Genomic DNA, 25353 nt, shown 5'->3' with positions numbered 1-25353 from the left:
CGATCGCGGGCGGCCCCCTCTCCCTTTCCCGGCCTCTGTGGAGGCCCAAGCCTCCATAGAGGCCGGGAAGGAGGGCCAGGGCCGCCTGTCATCGCGGCGATCGCCGCGGTGGCAAACGGCCTCCCCCTCCTTCCTGGCCTGGGAGGAAGCCTCGGCCTGCTCCCAGGCCGGGAAGGAGGCGGAGGCCGCCTCTCATCGCGGTGATTGCCGCGGTGGCAAGCGGCCTCCTCCTCCTCTCGGTCTGGGAGCAAGCCTCGGCCGGCTCCCAGGCCGGGAAGGAGGCGGAGGCCGCCCCTCATCGCGGTGATCGCCGCGGTGGGAAGCGGCCGCCTCCTCCTCCTTCTCCCTGGCCTTGCTGGGGCCCGGGAGGGAGCGTCTCCGCGGCTGGAGCTCCAACCGCGGAGAGCCCTCCCAGGCCTCAGCAAGGCCTTGGAGCCGCCGCCGCGGCGGAGGTGGCCGCGGTGCGCGGGGCCGTCCCGGTTTGGGCGCCAACCCGGACCGGGACCGGGATGGCACCGCCCAAACCGGGATTGTCCCGCCGGGGGGCGGGATATGGCAACCCTAGCTTAAGACTTAATTTTTAAAAATAATCTTCAACAGAAGCCAGTCAGACTCTTCCCAAGTATCAGAAGCAAGGAACATATTTACAATGTAGAAACACTGTGCACACTTTCCCCCTTATACAGTCAGCCCTATGTATGCACCGATTTTTTATCCATGGATTTAAGCATCCATGGATTTAAAAAATATATAAATCCCAAAAAGCAAACCTTGATTTTCAACATTTAAATAAGGGACACCATTTTACTATGTCATTGTATTTAATGGGACTTCAGCACCCATGGATTTTGGTATCCACAGAGGATCCTGGAACCAAACCTGAGCTGATACCATGGGTCCAACAGACCTGTGAAACACAAGTAGAAAGAGATAAAAAATAAACAAAGCAAGCTGAAGAAGGATAGAATCATAGATCTTTAGAAGTGAAAGAGAACTTGTTCACCTAGTTCAACTTTTTGCTAGAGCTGAAATTTTGCAAGTACAACATCCTTACAGGGAAAAAAAAAGGTCAGAATATTCCTTATAGGGCCAGGAATATTTTAATGAACCTGGTCTGTGGCTATAGACAACCTTAGCTGGCCTTCCAGAGGTTAGATCAGGGGTAGGCAACCTTTTTGAGCCAGGGGCCGGGTTGCTGTCCCTCAGGCGACTGGGGGGCCGAAGCCGAGGGGTGGAGCTTCGACCCTCCGGGGCGGGGCCACGTGCCAGGGGTGGAGCTTCGGCCCTCCGGGGCGGGGCCACATGCCGGGGGTGGAGCTTCGACCCTCCGGGGCGGGGCTGTGTGCTGGGGGTGGAGCTTCCACCCTCCAGGGGTGGGGCCGCATGCCAGGGGCGGAGCTTCCACCCTCCAGGGGCCAGGCCTCCCCATTTTTGCTGGCCCCTGACGGGGCCCCAGGCCCCGTCAGAGACCAGCAAAAAAGCTGGGGGGGGACCTGCCAGCGCTGGAGGACCCCCTGGAGGGCCCCAGAGACGGCAGCGGGCCTCCCAGAGGCCCCCTGCTGCCCTGGGAGCCCTCCTGCAGGGCCCCAGAGAGGGCAGCGGGCCCCGCAGAGGCCCCCTGCCGCCCTGGGAGCCCTCCTGCAGGGCCCCAGGTATGGCAGCGGGCCCCACAGAGGCCCCCTGCCGCCCTGGGAGCCCTCCTGCAGGGCCCCAGGTACGGCAGCGGGCCCCGCAGAGGCCCCCTGCCACCCTGGGAGCCTGCCTGGAGGGTCCCAGAGACAGCAACGGGCCACCCAGAGGCCCCCTACCACCCTGGAAGCCCGCCTGGAGGGCCCCAGAGACAGCAGCGGGAACCGCAGAGGCTCCCTGCCGCCCTGGGAGCCCTCCTGCAGGGCCCCAGGGACGGCAGCGGGCCCCGCAGAGGCCCCCTGCCGCCCTGGGAGCCCACCTGGAGGGCCCCAGGGATGGCAGCGGGCCCCGCAGAGGCCCCCTGCCGCCCTGGGAGCCCATCTGGAGGGCCCCAGGGATGGTAGCGGGCCCCGCAGAGGCCCCCTGCCACCCTGGGAGCCCACCTGGAGGGCCCCAGGGATGGCAGTGGGCCTCCCAGAGGCCCCCTGCCACCCTGGGAGCCCTCTTGGAGGGTCCCAGAGACGGCAGCGGGCCTCCTAGAGGCCCGCCGCTGCTGCCGCCGCTGCCACAGCAGCCACTCTGGGCGCCGCCATTTTGGGCGGCAAAATGGCGGCGCCCATAGCCCCAGAGGCCGCTATGGGTGCCGCCATTTTTTCACCCAAAATGGCAGGGAAGGTCGCGCGAGACTTTGCCGCCCAAAATGGCAGCGCCCAGAGCGGCGAAAAGCCGCGACGGGCGGTGGCAAGAGCAGCCGGGGGCCGGTAGCCAGGCCTTCGCGGGCCGCATCCGGCCCGTGGGCCGGAGGTTGCCAACCCCTGGGTTAGATGGTTAACCACTGGTGTTTAGCACAGCTCTGCCCATGACCAGCAAAACCAAAACAGATTATAAGTACAATGCAGGTTACACAATCTGGGATCCAACATCAATTTTTAAAGAAACATTTAATTAAACATCAGAAGCACACAACTATGAGCACTGTAGGTCTAGACTCTCTAGCAAACTTTGCCATTTCCTTTCAAAGGCAAGGATGTCCTCTTATTTAGCACTCCCTTCACCGTAAGCCAAAGTAAAGTCCAAGCAAAAGATTCCCTTCCCCATGGTTTTCAGCCCATCCCAACATAGAACAATGATGAGAGCTGTATAGCTTCCCCCCTTTAGACCTTTTCTTGATCTCATTTCGGAGTGACACCACCTTGATCCTTGAACAAAAGCCTAAAGGTGTATCTTTGGCACTCTCCCAATTCTGGGTGGGTGCAGTAAATGCTTTGGATCAAACCATGATTTTGAAAGAACGCTTGGGTCTGTTGCCAACCTGGGCTGCCTGGGACAGAGATATACCATGAGAGCTGCCAAATTTGCATGGTTTTTATTGAGAGTCCTGAGGTGCTGGGAAGCTTCAAAATTTCCAGAAAGGCAAGAATTCTTCCTGAGTAGAATTCTTCCTGAGTAAGAGAGGCTTTCCCTACAATGGAGTGGGAAATGTTTAAAAAGGTGAACATGACAACTGCCATGAAAGCTCCAGTATAACAGCTATTGAGTGTTCAGAGACACACATGTAGGGAACTTGCTGGAAGCTCCTGGTCCAGCCTCCTGCTCAGACCACACCACTGACGTAAGAGAGAAAGACACTAAAAAACACTAGCAACATGTTCCTTTTGATGGACTGTGTGTGTGTGTGTGTGTGTGTCTGCCCACACATGCATGTGCAGGATTTACAAGAAGAGAGAGAAGGTGGTACAATTAACCGAGACCTACCATTCCAGAACTGAGCCCAGGGCCTGACTATGGTGCTTATTTTTCTGTCCTGGGGGCACAAAAGGTATCTGTTGAGAGTGGGAAGAGCAGGTGCCAGTGGAGGAGCCTTGAAATCATTCCACACCCATGCAGGCCGCCCAAAATCCTTCGGTGGGCTGCATGCAGCCACCAGGCCATATGTTGTACAGGCCTATACTAAGTGGTTTACAATGTATTAGTCAATTGCCCCCAACAAGCTGAGTACTCATTTTACCGGCTTACAAAAGGATGGACATTTGAGTCAACCTGGAGCCCTCTGGGATCGAACTCACAACCTTGTGGCTGTAGTATTGTCATTTAACCACTGTGCCACCAGGGCTCCTATGGTACACTGGAAAGAGGTACTGGAAAGTGGACTACCAGGTAGGGTACGTGTATGCATAGCTCCACTGAAGTGCATCACAGGGTCACTAGTAGTAGAGACCAAGCCATCCACTTACAGCAGTGTAGGCAGGCTTTTCACCCAATGCATTGTTTTGCCCCAGTACAATTTTGTTTTAGTTGTTGTTGTTAACTGTCTTTGACTTGACCATGACTGACGGCGACCCTGTGGATGAAACATCTCCAAGACTTTCTGTTCTCAACTGGTCTACACAGGTACTGTAAATTCAGGCCTGTGACCTCCCTAATTGAGTGTAACCATATGTGTATGGTTGTCTGACTGCCCTCTACCTTACCTAGCATTATTGTCTTTTCTAATGAAACATGCCTTTTCATGATGTGATCAGAGTACAACAGCCTCAGTTTTGTCATCTTGGCTTCCACAAAGAGTTCGGGCTTGAACTGTTCCAAAACCCATTTGTTTTGTTTTTTGTGCTATCCATGGTATCCTCAGCAGTCTTCTCTAGACCATCTCAAAGGAGTTGATTTTCCTCTCATCCATGTTTCTCACTGTTCAGCTCTCACATCCATACATGGTGATGGGGAATAATGGTCACTTCAGTGCTCAATTGTATATCTTTACACTTTAGGATCTTATCTAGTTCTTTCATGTCTACCCTTCCGATTCCTAGAATTCAAAGATATGGCCTGTAGAACAGTATGTAGAGAAATCTTATAGCACCTTTGAGACTAACTAAAGAAAGAAGTTGCAGCATGAGCTTTCATAAACTTAGGTCTACTTCCTCAGATGTATTCAATCATTCCTTGTCTTCTTCTTATTTCTTAACTGCAATCTCCGTTCTGAACAATGTTTGATCCAAGATATGGAAACTCTTTTACTATTTCAATTTCCTAATTATCTAAACTGAATTTATGTAGCTCCTCCATTGTCATAATTTTTGTTTCCTTATGTTCAACGTTAAGCACGCCTTTGCATTTTATTTTGCCTTTCATAGTAATTTCTCTGTGATGTTTTCCGCTAATAGCATGGTGTCATCTGCATATCTTAGATTTTTTTTATTCTTCCCATATTTTTTATTCCCTATTTTTTTTTTCACCATATGAATTGGCAGTAGCCATTCACCTTTGTGGAATAAAGTTCTCTAGTATCTCCCGTGTGGATGTTCAATCTCTCTCGTCACCTCAATGTCTAGGGTAGAGTAGGTTAAGTGCATCCCACATAGTAGCTTGTTCACTTGGTAAACCCTGGCAAGTGATTTTTATGTCTGTAGCTCTGGGGAAAGCAGGTAAATCACACGATTGTGCTGGATCCATCTTGAATTGGCAACTGCTTTTGTTCCAGACATGACCTCACTCTTAAGGAAGGCCTCCATTTTGATGTCACCTTCCATCTCCAATCTCTCCTTCCCTGCAGTTTTAGAAACAGGCATTTCCTTTGAAGTCACTGTCTGAAGCTATCTCTGTCTTTGGCTTTGCCTAAACTAGGTAAGGGAGTAGCTAGCATGTCAGCTACTACCTGGGCAAGTGCAGTGAGGACCTGCCTGGGCAGGATGGGTTCCTCATCCCATTCCAGGGGACTGTTCACAACCCAGATGGGTGGGGAGAAAACAATAATAGTAGCAGCTAAGTGGAAAAACTGGCTGAGCTGTGGAAGCTGAAGAGCAGCAGGAGTGAAGGCAGCAATTCAAGGCTGGGAAATTCTCCCTGTTCTTCACTTGATCCCAGGAACAGGTAACGCCAAGGAAAATAAGGACTTTCAGGCTTCAAGCAGTAGTCCTGGAACTGCCAAAGGCTGCTATGCAAATTGTTCTCCAGAGAAAAGAGGTCAGGGCCATGAAAATACAAAGGCCAGGATCCCAAAACAACAAATCACTTGCATAATGGTCCCATGTGCCACCTGTGCCAAGAGGCAGTGGCTGTAATACCAATAGCAATGGGGGCAAGCAAGCAAGACTTGGGTTGTCAATTTCTTGAATGGTGGGCTTCAAGGGATCCTCAGAAGTAATGGTACAGGTGACCTGAAAAATCTCCTGTGCCATGCCACAGGATATTTTCCCAGGTGTCTCATCCACAGTCCTTCGGCTCTGAAGACCACCTCAAAGGTAAAAAGGTAAAGGTAAAGGTATTCCCCATTGACAAGGTTGTCAAGTCATGTCTGACCATGGTGTGTGTGTATGCTCATCTCCGTTATTAAGCCAAAGAGCCAGTGTTGTCAGAGACTACTCTATGATCATGTGGCCGGCATGATTGCACAGAATGTTGTTTACCTTCCCATTGGAGTGGTACCTATTTATCTACTTGCATTTGCATACTTTTGAACTATTAGATTGGCAGAAGATGGGAGTAGTAATGGGAGCTCACCCCATCATGCGGCACCTGGGCCTTGAACTGCCAACCTGCTGATCTTGCAATCAACAGAGTCAGCATCTTAACCTCTTGAGCCACCACATCCCTCAAAGCCATCTACCAAAGAAATAAGACCTGACTTTCTCACATTGCTGCATTTTCACACCCTCCCAGATGAAAACTGGGGCACATGCAGCGAAGCAAAATCAGGTATGGTTAAGATGGCAAAAGAGTAAGAACATCCAAGTTAGGAGAGGTTGCAGCACTTTGCTTTTGCCTGTGCCTACTGGGAAGAGCAAGCTTCCACTCTCTTCTCCCCTTCCCCACTACTGAGTTCATGGACCGGAAACTACTTTTTGCCACAATTGAAGTAAACTGAGGACAAAGGAGGAATGTCAGTGGAAGGGAGAGAAAGTAGGACATCATAAAAGCAGATGGGAGGACAATTGGGACTGCTTCGCCAAACTGGAACAGTTGGAGGGCATGTTCCCAGTCATGTTCCTTTGAATCCCATTTCTATTTGTTTTACCATATTTGATTGGTATTCCCTTCTTAGCCTCTTTATAAATAGGGGATTTTAAAAGGAGGATGTGGGTGGCCTTATGGGGTGTAAGTTGCAGATAGAATTATAGTTTTAGGGAAATGACTGCAAGAGGTGGTTATATTGCACTTACTGCCTATACTTTCATGGCACAATAAACTAAACTGGAGCAAATGCAAACATAAAGCCCTCAGTGATACCTTTATTTTTTTACAAAAGAGGGGTCCCTGTTGAGATGCAAATGGATTTTAAATTTCCTGGACTTTGAAAATCTCCCTATTGCCACATGGACAAAAGGAGGAAGAGCCTGCCTGCACAAAATATATCCTCCCCAGCATACCATCTTTACTAATGACTGAAATAACATGCAGGCATCAGACTAACATCTCCAATTGTTTTTTCCCTCCTGTTTAGTTTGTAACATCTTACCTGATGAAGAAGCCCATAGAGCTTTGCAAGCTTGTAACAAGTATATTGTGCATTTCAGTTGACCAATAAAGGTATCACTTTTTTTTGGTATGCATTTGTTAAATGGACAACACAGCTAAGCCTGTATGTTTTCTAAATTGGAACAGTTGGAGAGCATGCAATTTTCTTCTTTTCCCCCTTGCTTTTTTGTGAAAACCTGCCAAAATATTAGCATCTGTACCTCTCACTAGGTATATATGTACATGTATAAAACCAAAAAGGCCCATGAAAGCATGTGCTAGGACCATAATGGGATACATATGAGAAGTCCAGATACATATGGGAAGCCCACAAGTATGATGTGATTGTAGTAGCTCCTTCCCATTCATGTTTCTCTCAACTAGTGTACAGAGGCAGCATATTATTTCCAGTACTAAAGACTGGAATAACTACTGATAGCCTTGTTTAATCCCTTTTTACAGCCATCTAAGTCACTTACTGTCTCTAAAGCATGTTGTAGCAAGTTCCATCATTTCAGTACATGTTGTCTGAAGAACTACTGCTTTTTATATGTGCTGGTTCTCCCACCATTTGGCTTCAGTGGATGGCTCCCAGATTTGAGATTATAGCAGAAGGAGACAAACCTTAACTTCTATCAACATATACCGTACCATGCATTATTTATTGCACTTCTGTTGTGTTCCCCTTCCTCACTGCCCATTCCCTGCAGGCTAAACAGGCGTTAAAACATTAAAACCTTTCTTCACAGGAGATTTGTTTCAACCCCTTTATAATTCTAATTGGCCTTTTTTTTATCTGTTCCAGTTTGTGAAATAAACTGAAACTTTGGAGAATTCATATTTTAAGGTATGGTAGGAATGAAAAATGTAGTTTTTGTGGATGTAATTTTTCCATCCCAACAAAAGAAACAGGTTTGTACCAGGTGATTGTTACTTATCTGTCTTGCTTAGGTCCCATTCTCACTGGGGAATTTGCCCTGGGTGGAACCGGGTCAAATTTGGTAAGCTGGTACCGAATCTCCCCGGAAAGAAGTTCCCACTACCCTTTACCTTGATGGATGCAATTTGCCCTGCTGAAGTTCACATTTGCGGTACCGGTTTAAAATGAAGGCTCCTTTGCTGTTAATCAAATTCACTTCCACTTTCATCAAAGGTGACGTGTCCTACAACCACAGAATGGGTGCTTTTCTCCCTCCTTTTTAAATAAAAAAACCTGGTGGTAGCGTTCGCATATTCTGTCAACTTATGCATGTGTTATGTGCCTTTGGGTCATTTCAGATCCCCTCCTCTTTGCATCCTCTGCTGTCCCTCTGTTTCCTATCCCAGAATACCATCTCTCCTTCTCTCCTCCTTTACATCCTCTTCCATTCCCTCCATTTCCTATCCCAGAATGCCACCTCTCCTTTCCTCCTCTTTGCATCCTCTGCTTTCCCTCCATTTTCCAGAATGCCATCTCTCCTTCTCTCCTCCTTTGCATCCTCTTGCTTTCCCTCCGTTTCCCAGAATGTCATCTCTCTTTTCTTGCTTTCCATCCTCTTGCATTCCCTCCATTTCCTATCCCAGTTTTTCCTAAAAGACACAGGAAATAATCCACTTTCGGAAAAACCACTCTAAGGGGAATTTGTCCTGGATCAGGTGTGCAAACCCCTGATCCAGGTGTGTTTAAATCGGTGCCAGTGGGAACTTCCCACTTTTAATCCAGGTTACAATTCAGTTCAAAAGGTAGTCTGAATGGCCCCTCAGTGTTTCCCCCTTTGACTGGCACTGCTCTTCTTATTCCAGATCTTTCATATCATAATGCAACCAGATCCATTTTCAACTGGAGAGGCCAGGATCTTCATAAAGGATCTGCAGCCAAAAAATTGCTGTTCCTTCTCTATCACAGACAAGAATTCCACTACTATTATTCCACACTGCCTCTCCTTTTGTATGTGCAGAAGGCCTTGGCATAATTCTTTCTTCCATACAAATGTTTGCACATACACATTAACATTGAAAGGGTAAAGTGTGTGCTATGAGCAACTTGTGGCCCCAGGCCTGTTCTTGTGATCTCCAGATCCAACAATTTCCCCATGACCCCATTTTTGCTCTCAAATGCCCCCTAAGGAATGTAGGGAGGCCATTCTGGCATGTTCCCCAACCCATCCACCACCATTTTAAGGCCATTTTTCCCAAGGGGAAAGGACCTGGAAATTGATTTCTGAATCACTTCTTGTTAGGGGAAAAAAAAAAACCTTTCTCAGGCCTAAAATGGCACAGAGAACCAAAAATGTGCTGAAATTTCCCCTCACACCCTAGGTGATGTTTTTCTTTTTTTTTGGGGGGGGGGGGGATCATTCTTTCCTAGTTTTTCCCTTAGGAAAAAGCCCTCCAAGACCCAGTGGGAGACCAATGCAGCCCCCTAAATGTAACCCACCTCAGTACAGACACAGGGAGGAATCCTGTTGGTTAGTCCCAACTAGAGTAGACCCATTGGATCGACTCTTGAAAGATGAGCTAAAACACAGGTAAATCTGATTGATTCATTGAGTTCACTCTAGTCAGGAATAGAATTTAGGCCACAGTATTGCTTTTAGGAAGACTCTGGAGATCAGAATTCAATTCCCACTTGGGTGACCTTGGGCAAGTCACATGCTCTCAGCCTCAAAGAATGGCAATGGCAAACCTCCTCTGAACAAACCTTGCCAAGGAAACCCTATGATAGGTTCATTTTAGAGTTGCCATAAATCAGAAACAATTTAAAGGCACACAACAACAACAACAACAAATTGCTCTAAGATGTTGTTAAGGTCTCACTGCAAACTTGGAAATAGAAGTAATGGCTGGAATTCACAATTACAGGTTGCATCCACACTGTAGAAATAATACAGTTTGATACCACTTTCAACTGTCATACCTCCATCCTACAGATTTATTTATTTATTTATTTATTTATTTATTTATTTATTTAGGTCAATGACCAGTAAGGATAGATAAAACGCAATGTAATATATTAAAATACATTATTAAATACAGAGTTTTATAGTTTTGTGATGAACTAGCACTCTTGGCAGAGAAGGCGAAAGACCTTCTAAAGTGACATACCCCAGGATTCCATAGGATGGAGCTACATTGCTTAAAGTGGTGTTAAACTGCCCCGCAACCCTAGCACGTCATGCATGTGCTGCAGTTGCGCAGTACCATACATACGGCGCTGCGCAGCTGCGATGTAACCGCACCATCTCTGGTGCTTTGCGGTGCTGCAAAAAGGTGCAATTTGTATGCTGTGGTGCTCCTACGCAGCAAAGAGAGGCGCCGAGGAGACGCCTCCTTTTGGCGGTCTGCACCCCGCCTATGAGAAGGATCCTGCTTCCAACAGTCACACTGAAAATTGCTCATGAGAAAAGGGTGGGAATATAAGTCAATGACACCACATTACTGTCAATCGCACAACTGCACCAGGAACCATATTTCACACCTGGGGACTTGTGTAATTGCAAGGTCATTGACAGGTTTCTCTTGTCATTGAAAAGGAATGGGTTATTTAACTGATTAAATGAAATCACGTCATTGTCAAAGAAAGTCATGTAGATTGCAAGAAATAGTTGTATTGGCAGGGAGAAAGTATGAATGAATGATGAAATCAAGTCAGAGGAAGTATGTGTTAAATGTAAGAAGGTATGGGAAAGTGTTAGGAGGGCATGAGAAAGTATGAGGAAGGTATGCGGAAATGACATATAGTGATGTAAAAAGGAGAGATATGAGTGGCTGGAAATGAAAGAGAAGAATGTAATGATATAGAAGGAAGAAGGGGAGGAATGGATATGTACATGTGTAGGCCCTTGAGATGGAAGAAAAGAAAGAAGTAAAGAAAGTAGACAGCCTGATTGTGATGGTATACTATATGTATGCATTGGTATGAATGGTTATATATGTATGTTATATACGTATGTTTTAATAAGGTATTAATAATGTGCATTTATCTTTATATATTCAATAAAATTTATTTTTTTAAAAAAGAAAATGAATGGGTCAGGGATGGAGCAGCTATGGGTCAGGAGTATCATTGTATGATAAATATCGCCAACACCACATTTTTCCTGGTGTAATCATGGTTTAAAAGCCATGTGTAGTAATGTCCTAAACCTTTGTATGCCACTTTCTCTTTGTATTTATGTTAGAATATTTGACGGCAAACATATAGTTTACACATTGGCCTTAAAGGAGTGTGCTTGTATTTAGTATCAGGTTTTCTCTCTCACACACAACCTATGGCGGAAACAAATAAATATGAACCATTACTGTTTGGGTGTGGGTATTTGAGGGTAACAATTACATTTGGGGACACATATTGCTCTCATGTGCCAACTCTCAGGTGTCCTACATTGTGGTTTTAAACTAGCCACTGCCACAAAGAGCTGGAAACACTTGCTGAGTGTATCACTATCAGCCAACTAGATCTATGTCCCAGAAACTGAATCCAAAACTTGATAGGAACCAAAAGGGTGTGGAAGAACAGGTACACCGAATACCTGCAGAATAACAGTGAAACAAGAAGACTTCCTGGGAGAATCAAACGTATAAACAGCAACAGGAGATAGATAAGATTACAGTATATTCCTCTATTAGGTGCATGCCATGAGTACCACGAATCCCATCCCACACCTTCCAACTGTAAACTCTGCCGTTTTCATCAGCTGAGATCTCAAAGCCTCATCCCCTGGCTGCCCCATTGAGTACCTACCTACACATCTTCCTTCAACCTCTTCAAAGCCAATGACACATATGCATTGACCCACAGGTACCAGCCACTCCCCACTGGAACTGCAGTGCATCTTGGGTGGAAAACCTGGTTTTTCAGAGGCATCCTTCAGGCAAGTGCCGGGTACTTCTGCTAGTCCTTCTGAACTAGCCAATGTCTCTGGGAAGTGGGCGAGTCTGCGCACAGTTTCTGAACATGTCTTATAGTAAACTCTCACAGAAACCAGTGCCACACAAGCCCCTGAGTTTTGGAAGGCCAGATAGAAACCACGTTGGTGCAGCCTTGATATAGAAGACACCTCCATGTTTAACTGCATAGCACCTGATGCAATATCCCGGGCTGTGAAACTACGGTCACCTGCCACAGTGTTGATCTGGAAGAGAAGGGAATTGAGCAGTTATGACTTTCAGGAATATCAAGTATTTTCTTACTCTATTATTTATTTATTTCGCAGCCTTTCTCCCAGAAAAGGACCCAAGGCCACTCACAGATGTTTTAAAACTTTGCAATAAAAAATGAAAAACAATTAAAATCATCTTGCTAAAACCATATGAAGTCACATAAAAATACAAAATTTAAAAACTTAAATAGAACAACCATCCCATATAAAAGCCTCCCTCAAATGACAGTATTAAAATCCTGCTTGAATAAAAAATATCTTTGCTTGCTGATGAAAGGAAAACAAGAAGAGAGCCAGCCTAACCCTCTGCAGAAAGGAGTTCCAAAGGGTGTGAGCAGCCACCAAGAAGACCCTCTCTCATGTCCTCTCCAAGCTACCTTGTGATGTTGGTGGGGATGAGAAAAAGTCCTCCCCTGAAGATCTTAAGATCCTTGCAGGTTTGTATGGGAAGATATAGTCTTTCAGATAGCCTGGACCTAAGCCATACATGTCTTTATATGTCATGACCAGCACTTTGAATTGTTCCTGGAAACAAACTAGTAGCCAGTGAAGTGGTTTCAACAAGAAAGTTATATGCTCCCTATAACTGGACCTGGTCAGCATTCTGGCTGCAGCATTTTGAACCCACTGACGTTTCTGGATAGTTTCCAAAGGCAGCCCCATACAGAATGTGTTATCAAGGCATGCAACCCAGGCATGTAACTAGACAATTGGAGGAATGTCACACAGAGAACTAGGAAAACCAGGGGTCGTTCTGGGAGCCTGCAGCTACAGAACTGATTTGAAGCCCTCTCCCTTATCAGGGGTGATGAGGGAGACAGCAGGGAGAGTCCTCAGCAAAAGTGCAGGAGATCCCTGTAGAATCTCCACAGGGAATGGCTGCTGCTAAGCCTCAGAGGAGACAGGTAGTGGTGGAGGGGGGACACCTTGCTGGGGAGTACAGAATCAGTGGTGTGTGGGTCTGACAAGATGTCTCGTGAGGTGTGTTGTCTCCCTGGGGCAAAGATCCAAGATGTGATGGAGAGGCTGACAAGACTGGCCATTACCCCTTTATTTTGGTTCAACAAGACACAACATTCAGAATATCACAAGGGATTATAGATTCTGGGTAGCAAGCTGAAAGAGATGGATGCACAGATTGTCATCTCATATCTTCTCCCAGCTGAAGAGCATGGTCCAGGAAGGGAGAGAAAAATAGCAGATGCAAACAACTGGCTCCGCAGATGGTGCCACAGAGAACGATTTGGATTTTTGGAACATGGGCGGCAGTTTCATGATCGGGGACTTCTGGCAAGGGATGGTTTGCACCTCATGTCAGTTGGCAGAAATGTTTTTACCAGTGCTCTCAAAAGTTTGATCAGGAGGGCTTTAAACTGAGTTATATCAGGAGGGAGACAGTATTTTGGAAGATAGGAGTTCATCAAGGGCTGGATATAACAGTCAAACTGTTATAGACGGAACAAGAGAACTTGTGCAAGGACCCAACAGTGAGAGGCAAAAAGTCTTACACAGGTAGCAAGTGGGGAGGACCCATTGTCTTAGATGTCTCTAGACCAATGCACAAAGAATGGGAAATAAACAGGATGAACTTGAACTCCTAACACAGTAAAGCAAATATAATAGGCATCACTGAAACCTAGTGGGATGAGTCTCACGATTGGAATGTAGTAATAGAGGAGTATAACCTTTGTATGAGAAATAGACCAAACAAGAAAGGAGAAGGAATAGCATTATATGTCAGGGATGCATACACCTGTGAAGAGATCCAGGATTTATATTCTGGATTTCAGGTGGAGAGCATCTGGATAAATATTAAAGGGGAGGGAAACAACAGGGATGTTATAGTGGGAGTCTACTACAAACCCTTGATTCAAACTGAGGAATCGAATGATTCCTTTCTAGACCAGATAACCACACACTCAGAAAGGAGAGATGTAGTCGTGATGAGTGACTTCAACTATCCTGATATGTACTGGAAGTCAAACTCAGCCAAAACTTTAAAGTCTAGCAAATTACTTACTAGCCTGGAAGACAATTTCATTGTCCAAAAGGTGGAAGAGACAACAAAGAGGTCAGCTATTTTAGATCTGATCCTACCCAGAAGGGATGACCTGGTTAATGGGGTGCAAGTGGTGGGATCCTTAGGTGGGAGTGATCATGTTGGGTGCAAACTTCAGGAAAAGAGATTCCAGCTCAACATTAGGAGAAACTTCCTGACAGTAAGGGCTGTTAGACAGTGGAACACACTCCCTCAGAGAGTGGTGGAGTCTCCCTCCTTGGATGGCCCACTGTCAGGTATGCTTTGATTGAGAGTTCCTGCATGGCAGGGGGTTGGACTGGTTGACCCTTGTGGTCTCTTCAAACTCTATGATTCATTGATTCTATGATTCTATGTTCTCCTGTTATTTATTATACAGTGGAAAGGAGAAGCCAGTCATAGTAAGACATTCATTCTAGACTTTAGGAAAATTGATTTCAGTAAACCTAGGGAAATACTAAGAGTGATCCCATGGTCAGGAATACAAAAAGAGAAGGGTGTTCAGGATGGATAGGAGTTTCTCAAAAGGGAGATAATGAATGCACAATTTCAAACAGTTCCAACAAGGAGGAAAACTGGGAGATGTCTCAAGAAACTAGGTTGGAAGATTAAAGAACTTTCAACTGAGCTAAGTTTTAAACGGGGGATGTATAAGAAATAGAAAAAGGGAGAAATCACCAAAGAGGAATTCAAACAAATAGTGAGCATGTGTATGGATAAAGTCAGAAAATCTAAAGTGCAGAGTGTGTTCAGGCTTGCTAGAGAGGTTATGAACAATAAAAAAAGGGCTTTTTGTGTATGTTCACAACAAAAAGAAGAAGGAGGAAATGGTAGTGCCACTAGGTAGAGAAGATGGTGAAATGCTAACAGGGAACGAGAAAAGGCAGAATTACTCAACATCTTCTTTGCCTCAGTTTTCTCACCAAAGGAAAAGGGTGTTCAACCTGAGGATCATGGAGCAAAGGACAGAATAGGGGAAATCCAGCACAGAATAAGTAAAGAGATAGTACACGAATACCTGGTTAATCTAAATGAATTTAAATCTCCAGGACCAGATGAACTACATCCAAGGGTATTAAAAGAGCTGGCAAACCTAATCTCAGAGTCATTGGCAATAATCTTTCTGAACTCCTGGAGAAGTCCCAGCAACCAGAGGAGGGCAAATGTTGTCCCCATCTTCAAAAAGGGAAAAAAGAAGATCCCAACAATTATCGTCCAGTTAGTCTGACATCCATACCAGGAAAGATTCTAGAGCAGATTATTAAACAGAGTCTGTGAACATTTAGAAGGGAATGCCATAATCACAAAAGCTGGGCCAAAGTTAAATGAATTTCAACAAAGAGAAATGTAAGGTACTGCATTTAGGGCAAAAGAAATGAAATGCATAGGTATAGGATGGGGGACACCTGGCTGAATGAGACAACATGTGAAAGGCATCTAGGAGTCCACGTAGACCACAAGTTGAACATGAGTCAACAGCATAATGAGGCAGCTAAAAAGGCCAATGCAATTTTAGGCTGCATCAATAGGAGTATAGTGTCTAGATCAAGGGAAGCAATAGTGCCAATCTATTCTGCTTTTGTCAGGCCCCACCTGGAATACTGTGTCCAGTTCTGGGCACCACAATTAAAAAAGGATGTTGACAAATTGGAGTGTTTCCAGAGGAGGATGACCAAAATAGTTAAGAGTTTGGAAACCATGCCATATGAGGAAAGACTTAGGGAGCTGGGTATGTTTAGCCTGGAGAAGAGACAGTTAAGGGTTGACATGATGGCCCTCTAAGTATTTGAAGGGGTGTCATATTGAGGAGGGAGCAAGCTTGTTTTCTGCTGCTCTAGAGAACAGGATTCAGAACAATGGATGCAAGCTACAGGGAAAGAGATTTGACCTCAACATTAGGAGGCACTTCCTGACAGTAAGGGCTGTTCAACAGTGGAACACACTCCCTCAGAGTGTAGTGGAATCACCTTCCTTGGAGGTCTTTAAACAGAGGCTGAATGGCTGTCCGTCAGGAATTCTTTGATTGTGATTTCCTGCATGGCAGGGGGTTGGACTGGATGGCCCTTGTGGTCTATTGCAACTCTATGATTCTATGTGTTACCATAGCCAGATCTGATTTCTCAAGGAATGGGTGCAGCTGGCAGACTAGTTTCAGCCATACAAATGCAATCTTCGCTTAGGGATGCCATATCCCAGTGGCCCCCGGGACAAATCCGCTTTTGGAGGGCCCCTCTCGGTCCCGGTCCGGTTTGGCCCCCAGCCCCCGGTTCAGGGCCTGCGCGGCGCCAACCCACCTCCCTGCGTGGCTGCGCAACCCACCTCCTCCTCCGTTCTAGGCCGCGTGGCCGCGTGGAGGAAGCAAAGGAGGAGGCGAAGGAGGAGGCGGTGTGCCTTTTGCACGCGGCCGCGTGGCTTGGAACAGAGGAGGAGGAGGAGGTGGGTGGTGCGGCCGCACAGGGAGGCAAGGGAGGGTGGCAGGGAGGCGGGGAGGCAGGGAGGGGCGCGTGGGCACGCGCAGGAGGCGCACCTCCTTCTCCTCCTCCTCTGTTCCAGGCCACGCCAAGCGGAGGAGGAGGCAGAGATGCCTGCCTGGCTTGGCCTTCCCCGCCCGCACGCGCGCCAAGGCAGCAGACAGGCAGCCACCCACCGCCTCCTCCGCCTCGTGCGCCTCCGCGCTGGGCACTTCCTTGGGCCCGGGAGGCGGAGGCAGAGGAGGAGGCTGAGGCGGAGGTGGGTGGCTGCCTGCTTGCTGCCTTGGCACGCGTGCGGGCGGGGAGCGCCAAGCCAGGCAGGCACCTCTGCCTCCTCCTCCGCCTGCCAGGCCCAAGGCAAGCGCCTAGCGTGGTTGCGCAGAGGTGTGCGAGGCAGAGGTGGGTGGCTGCCTGCCTGCTGCCTTGGCGCGCGTGCGGGGGGGAGCACACCAAGGCAGCCACCCACCTCCTCCTCCGCTTGGGCCTGGGAGGCAGAGGAGGAAGGAGGGAGGAAGGAGGAAGGAGGGAGGAAGGAGGAGGAAGGAAGGAGAGAGGGAAGGAGGAAGGAAGGAAGGAAGGAGGAGGAGGGAGGAAGGAAGGAAGGAAGGAAGGAGGGAAGAAGGAAGGAGGAGGGAGGAGGGAGGAAGGAGGGAGGGAGGAAGGAAGGAGGAAGGAGGAGGAGGGAGGAAGGAGGGAGGGAGGAAGGAAGTAGGGAGGAAGGAGGAAAGACAAGGAGGAAGAAGAGGAGGAGGAGGAGGAGGAGGAGGAAGAGGATAGTGATGATGATGATGATGATGATGATATGAGCCAGCTTCTGAGGCACAACCAATGTAAGTTGCTCTGATTTTTACAAACTCATGCGCAGTGAAAAAAAACCAAAGTCCCTTGACCAAATACACACTTCTGAGAAGTACAGTTGAATCTGAGGGCAAACCCACTTCTTGTTAAACCACCTTGACATATTCAGTATGCATAGCATGTTCAGTGTGAAAACCAAAGAGTTTGGTTATGGAATAAGCCTCTGAAATATGCAAGAGATTGCCATGTTAAGTAAAGCCATGTTCAATGCCCAAATGTGCTGTTTGGAATGGGGGGAGGGGAGGTTGGCCAAAAAGGAAAGTACATTTTTGTCATCTGTCTTGGAATAATGCCCAAATGTCCTCCATTTTGATCATGCCTAAGAAACATGAATTTATATTAACATTTTTTAAAACCATCAATTTTTTTTGTGTGCCCTCCATTTAAAAAAAAAAGTGCCCTCCATTTGAAAATTTTGTCCTACATTTGTCCCAATTTGGAGGTCCAGACTTATGGCAACCCTATCTTCGCTACTGCTGAAATCTGGGCCTCCAGGCTTAGAACTGAGCCCAGGAAGAGGACACTCAAGCTGCGAGCCTGAGATTTCAGGGGGAGTGAAGCACTAATATTGTAACTATCTTCACTGCATGCTATGGGATCCTTTGATTTGTAGTTTGCTGAGGCAATTGCACCTCATCCAGCACAGGCAGAGTCCCTATTCCCCGATTTGCTTTTCGACTGACCAGGAGCATCTAAAACTTGCCAGCCGGCGAAGTTCTGAATGCTCACCTATATTCAAAGTATCTCAGTTTTAGAGGACTAGCATGTTGGGGAAAAGGTTTAATCTGTCTTTCTCTTTCATATGCAACATTTATAGATGTAGTATCGGGGAGAGATGTTCATGTAGAATAATTCATGTCTGCAGTCCTCCTAGTCATCCATCTGCAACTTGATATAACACAGACCAGCAGTGCTGCCCAGGAAACACTGTAGTCTACCACTTCATTCTAATGCAGGAGGACCAGACGGCCTCCTTTTCCAAGACATGTCTTACATTTCAACCTTCTATCCAGGAGGAATTCCAAAATGTCCTCCATTTTGAGTACGACCAAGAAGCATGAATTTAGTTTTATACTAGTGTTTTCAGGTTTTATTTGGTGATGTCCTCCATTTTTCTGGAATATCCTACATTTTGTGGTACCTTCTCTTTCTTTGCAGCTAGTCACCCTGTTCTAATGCAATTCAAACTATACACAGACTGGACCTTAAGCAAGATCTCTTAACAAAGAAAACTGAAACAGGGATGTCAAGACTGTTCCATCAGTTGTGTAGCCAGTGGTGCAGTGATAAAATTTGAAGAACAGGTCCTTATTAGCAGCCCTTTCACATTGCACAATAATTGCAGTTTGATAATAGTCTGTCTCCACTGCATGCTATGGAATCCTGGGATTTGTAGTTTGATGGAACAGTAGAGGTCTCTGGAAGAGAATTCGAAATACCTTGTCTCTAAACTGCAAACTCCAGGATGCAATCATGACAGTTTAAGTGAAATTGTAGTGGCATAATTGTGTCAGGTGAAAGGACCGCAGAACCATCAATCAATCAATCAATCAATCAATCAAATGATAATAATTCCAATTCTCCTCCAATCACAGTGGAAACTGTAGCTAACCTCAGAAGAAGCACAGGAACTGGGAAGAGAGATGATGTCACTATGCTTTGCTAAGTAAAAAATGCCCCAAGTCCTGTGTGTGAGTCCTGCTCCATGCTATCACTGCATGTACCCTCCCTCTCATAGACTTTGGAAGAATGAGGGGTATTTTCCTCAACTATATGTGCATAACTTTATCCTATGTTCTATGTGGATCCTCTCACTGCTTTCCACTATCAATTCTAGTTAACAAACTTAAGTAAGAACTTGAAATTGTTTACTTAATGACTATAATTATTGAAGAGTTAGACAGCAACATTGGGAAAAGCAACACATTTGACACAAAAATAAAATACAATAAAAGAGTACTCAAAATCCATTCATGCTGTTCCCAAACTAAGCACTCTTTATTCACCAAAGTTTCTTTGAGCACTTTCAATGGCTTCAAATATTTTCCCTCTTCAAAAGAGAAGGCTGGTTATGAAAAGGTGTTGAAAAAACAACCAATTTATTCAGCTATTATCTGGAGATATATGTGTGTGTGTGTTCTTTATATATTCTCACTCCCGCTCTCTCTAAATATAGAATATATATATATCTTTTGATATATTGCTACAGATTATGAATCAAAGAAAGTTGATTTGAAAAACACATCTGATGTTAAATTACTTGAACTGAACAAAGAGAATAAGAACATATCTAGCAAGTAGATGAGTATATATAGGCTATATTATGCTATATCCTCAAAGAAATAACAAAAAGAATTCCATACTTTTGGCAAGAAATTGCTTGTCAGACCAGTGGCCAACAGGTTCTGACAGGTACCTTTACCTACATAATGGAAAGATTAGAAGAAAGACACCAGCAGGATTCCTCGAAATGGGTGAGTTGCCTATACTTGTTATACTCTTGAGAGTCCATCTGTTTTGCAGAGTGGTCAGGCACATGCTTTCAGAAAATCCGCAAGCAAGCTATGCCTATTCTTTGACCTCTACACAAAGCTACGCTGTCTCTGAACATGGAGGCTCCATGCAATTATCATAATAATGTGAAATAGGAGTGTAGCATAGGCACATATAACTTAACATGAAAGTTGTTTGCATTAAGATTAATGGAATGGAAGTGGTTCCCAGAGCAAAGGTTTGGGAGTTAAGGAGTGTTAGCCTAGGCTCATATTGTGAGAAATAGCCAAGGAAGGGATCAAATATTTGAAACATTGGTTTTGTGTAAGTGTAATGAAGAGGGACTTACTAGTAAGTCCTAGTGTGCATTTTAGGACTTCACTTTACGTCCGACAGTGAAGAGATGTGCAAGAGATTGTTCTTGCACAAGATCTCTTCCATCCACCCACAGTGGCTTGTACAGGAGATGATTCCACCAGATAGTGTCCCAAATTAGTTAAATATGGTGTAATACTAAAATTAGATTCTAAATTATTTTGAACTACTTGGATTAGTTAAGAAACATTCCTGCCAAATGTATGAATTTCTGGGGAGCAGGGTTTGACGCCGCACTTGGCCATGTAAATCCACTGGGTGATCGTGGGCAAGTCACACTCTCTCAGCTTCAGAGTATGCTAATGGCAAATCGTTTTGAAGAAACTTGCCAAGAAAACTCCATGGTCGCCATAAATCAGAAATGGCTTGAAGACACACAACACACACAGAATGCAGAAAGTCAGAGAGGCTGCAGTAATTAGCTTTTATCTAAGTCTACAGAGAAGGGTATCATGCCCTGATAGTCCTGACGAGGAATCTGTATCTAGGACAAGAGGCTACTGTCAGAACAGAACATGGAGAAGCAGAATAGTTCCCAACTGGCAAAGGGGGCAGGCAAGACTACATCCTTTCAGCCTATCTTTTCAACTTGTATGAAGAGCATATTATACAATAGGCTTGGGCACAGAACAAGGAGAGTGAAAATAGGAGGAAGGAATATCAACAATCTAAGATATGCAGACAACACCGTACTATTAGCAGAAAACATCGAAGACCTAGAGGAACTACTGAAGAAGGTCAAAGAAGAAAGTGCAAGGGCAAGCTCACTACTGAGCATACAGAAACAAAAATAATTACCGTGGAGGTAATTACAAGTTCAACCTAGGGGTCAAACAGATTGGCAACTTGGAACAGCCTTTGGACACTTCAGACCTAGTTGGACCCCAATCAGCGTGGGAACACTGTGACCGGATGTCGCAGTCCTGAAGCCAGCCACTACCATGGCCCTGAATAGGCCTCTAACAATGTGCAGCTTTTCACCACTCCTTTGGGCGCAGTACAGACTGCCCCAAAAGGGCGGCCTGCCGGTGTCTGTTTTTCCACTGGAGGGAAGCCTCAGCCGCCAAATGATGAGGCTTCCCGCCAGTGGAAAAAGAACCCGCAAAAAGTGGGTTCTTTTGAAGTGGCGGAGGCGTAACGAGTGCACCATTGGCGCACTTGTTATGTAAGTGCTGCGCGGCACCATGTGAACACTGTGCGGCACTTATGTAACAATGGCAGTGCTGTGTAAACAGGGCACTGCCATTGTTACACCCTTGTCATGTGCCAGGGTTGCGGGGCGTGTGGGCGCTCCGCCCCCCCCCGGTAACTCTCGCACATGACGAGGGCACTTGAAAAGCCAGTATGTACTGGGCCTTAGACATTTTAAAATCAGCTGAAAAGTGTCCTTGCAAAATCTGGAGAACTGGAGGGTATGGAGTCTGTATACTTGAGTTTAGATTTTGTTCAATGGTCAACACGGCTCCCCTTGCATTGCTTCAATATGTTATCAGATGTTATTTGAATTTTGAGGGAGGAATGGGATGCTGTACACCCAACCTCCACATATCCAAAGTCTGAGAAAGCTGCCCAGAGTTGTATGTGTTGTGTTCTTTCTGTGCCTGCCCCCTCACCTTCCTTGTTACTAGATTTCCCAATCTTCCTTTGCCCTTTGTGGCTGCAAGGAGAATTTGCTGGGGTGGCAACTCTTCTTTCAAAAAGGTGTGTGTATGTATTCCAAAGCTTAAGAAAGAAGACATGTCATACAAGGAAAAAGAAAAGAACAATCGAGCATGAGCAGGGGACAGATATTTAGCTTTTAATTAGGGTTATTGATGTCTTGGGAAATCCTCATATCCTTGTCAGTCATGCAACCACAACCCAGACTGCACAACCTATGTAACAAAAGAAATAGCAGTGGAGACAATGGGAGTGGGAGTGAGGAATCACCATTTCAAAGCAATTACATGTTGGAAAAGAACAAGAGAAGCATTGCTTTTTAAAGTACAATATTGTTGTAGTTCTCTTTGAATAATATAATAATCAATAATTTTGTTCTCCTGGAGATAGGGATATGTTCATGAAAACAGATATGAGCAAAAGGCTTCTTCTTTCTCTCTCTTTCTCTCTGTCTGTCTGTCTCTCTTTTTGTTTCTGGAAGGGGTGGCTCGCATCCCTCCCCCTGGAAGCTTAAATATCAGTTATAATTTGTTAGAGCAAATAGCTCTATAGAGCTGAGAACTGTAAAAACAATTTCTTACAGTAATAATATAATACTGTATATGTAACAAGTAAAATACTTGATTAAAAATGGCCACTTGTTGTTCAATTTGTTTCTGGCTTACGGAGACCCTGAGATTGCCTATTATGTGTTTTTCTGGGGCTGAGAGTATGTGGCTTGCCCAAGGTTACCCAGTGAGTTCCAATGGCCAAACGGATTCAAACCCTGGTCTCCAGAGCTGTAGTCCCTTGATCTAACCGTTATGCCACCCTGGCTCTAAATTGGCCACACATATCCAATTATCCCTAAAATAACAGATCAAAATAACTTGATTTTTGACCCATTAATGTTGTTGGCACTTAATATTTACACAATGGCTGTTAAAATAACAATGTCAAAGAGTGACAAATTAGGAGGAAACAAGTTAATTTTGAATGAACTATATCCAAGCTTTCCTGGAAATTTCTTTACTTTTCTCTTCCAAATTACATGTCACTCACAACAATGAGTGGTTCACCTTTTGTTTAATTGTTTGAAGTGTTTTTTGTATGTGATGATCACCTATTTGCACCAAGGTTGTTTTTCCCTTTAAAAAAATAAATCTGAATAATTTATTTCAATCTGAAAAAAGAAATGCTCCAAGAAGAAGGAGGGGTATCTTTTGTTTTGTGATTACTCTTTAAAGATATCACAAAGATGCCCCATGGCTCCTTAGCTTTAAACTAGTAAAGCTGTACATGGCCTTGCTCCACCTTATATTTTATGCTTACTTCCTGCTATTCCCTGCCCATGAACTTCACTCTTAAAACTCTACTAAACTGTTCTCACCCTCAGCCATCAGAGATCACCTTTCCTCTTGGACAATTTTGTACATTCTGTGTTGCTTCTTCTCATGCCTGGAGCTAAGGAGACTTTATTTCATTTGTCCATATCCACCCCTCACTTTCCTCCTTCCCTCCTGTTACCTTTCCCATGATCATCATTTAAAGGATATGTTCTGGGAGATTTTTCCTGTATGAAAGGTCTGTGCATAGAAGGGGCATGCATAGGGTGACCAGAAGGCCTAACCACCATGGAGGACAAGGCACTGCAAAATGGAGGACCTTCAAGACAAACAGAGGACTTTACAAAACTAAAAACTAACAACACTAAGATAAATATAAATTCATGTTGCTTAGTCATGCTCAAAATGTAGGACATTTTGAAATTCCTCCTGGACGGAAGACTGAAATGGAGGGTATGTCCTGGAAACAGAGGATGTCTGGTCACCCTGTGCATCTTGAAATTCCTCCTGGACAGAAGGATGAAATAGAGGATATGTCTTCTAAAAGGAGGATCTCTGGTCACCCTGTCCATGCAGTATAAACACAAAAATCAAGTTTCTTTAAGAGAGGCAGTAATAATAATAATAATTTGTTTTATTTATATACCACTATTCCAAAGATCATAGCGGTGAACAGCAAGTAAGCTAATTAGCAAGTAAGCTAATTAGTGGTTTGAGTGTTGGATTAGGGCTCTGAGAGACATGGGTTTGAATCCCCACTTGGCCATGGAAACCCACTGGGTGACCTTGGCCAAGGCACACTCTCTCAGCCAGAGAGGAAGGCAATGGTAAATCACCTCTGAACAAACTCTGCACAGAAAACCCCATGACAGGGTCACCATAAATTGGTGTCAACTTGAACAACAGCACAATATTTCTAGACACTTCTCTGTAACAATGTTTCTGAAATCCAACTGACCTTGTTGAAGAGTGGGCGGCGGAACTGGATTCCAACATCGTGTTCTGACTCCATGTAGAAGAGGTTGAATGTCTCCTTGCAGCTCACCACCTCTCCTCTGAAACTCTTACAGTCGCGAATGGTGAATTTCAGCTCCACAAAGATGTTGGAAGAGGCGTCCCCTCTGAAAATCCAGTTGGTGCGAAGCCAGTGGTCAGTGTCTCCCTCGGAGAGGACGCTGCAGTCCTGGTACATGTATATGGGAGTGCCATTTATCATGTGCTGTGTCTCACTCCACTGTGCATAGGAAAGAAAATGGGGAGGGGGAAATCCCATTAACAGCAATTCTAAGAGAGTGAAAGAGAGCAAGAGTAGTACTCTTTTTTCAGTACCATGATGGGATGAAATATGGAAGGGGGTATTAATATTTGGTATTAATATTATTGATTAATTAATATTATTGAGAGCCAGCTTGACGTAGTGGTTTGAGTGTTGGACTACAACTCTGGAGACCAGGGTTTGACTCCCAACTTAGCCATCAAACCCAGTGGGTGACCTTGGGCATGTCACATACTCTCAGCCTCAGAGGAAGGCAAGGACAAACCTCCTCTGAACAAATCTTGCAAAAAAATCCCATAGTAGGTTTCCTTAGGGTTGCCATAAGTTGGAAACAACAACAACAAACAACAAAGCATGGATGATTCCTCTCCACCTCAGACAAACTTTGTAAAGTGGGTTTACAAGACTTTACAAGTGTAAAGTCTGAGAGATGGTCTCTGTCCCATTCACATCCACATCTATATACAGTTGGCCCTTTTTATCCACAGATTTTTTTATCCATGGGTTCAAGTATCCATGGCTTTAAAATATTCCAAAAAAGGTATAAATTCCAAATAGTAAAACTTGATTTTTCCATTTTATATAAGGGACATCATTTTGCTATGCCATTGTTTTTAATGGGACTCAAACATCCATG

General features: G+C 45.3%; 1 protein-coding gene across 1 annotated transcript in view; it reads right to left on the bottom strand.

The window, feature by feature from the left end:
* EPHA1 (EPH receptor A1) overlaps positions 1–25353 on the bottom strand; it is a 121985-nt gene that overhangs the window by 37892 nt on the left and 58740 nt on the right. The window contains exons 3-4 of the mRNA XM_089488887.1: positions 24399–24674; positions 11804–12194 (exon numbers count right to left, since the gene is read on the bottom strand). Of these exons, the coding sequence (XP_089345013.1) occupies positions 11804–12194; positions 24399–24674 (667 nt within the window). The remainder of the gene's footprint in view (positions 1–11803; positions 12195–24398; positions 24675–25353) is intronic.

This window comes from Sceloporus occidentalis, unplaced genomic scaffold (genome assembly GCF_023333645.1).
Source record: "Sceloporus occidentalis isolate IW3139 unplaced genomic scaffold, rSceOcc1.0.p SCAF_1, whole genome shotgun sequence".
Lineage (NCBI taxonomy): Eukaryota > Metazoa > Chordata > Lepidosauria > Squamata > Phrynosomatidae > Sceloporus > Sceloporus occidentalis.
This window is presented reverse-complemented; position numbering and strand designations above follow the sequence as displayed.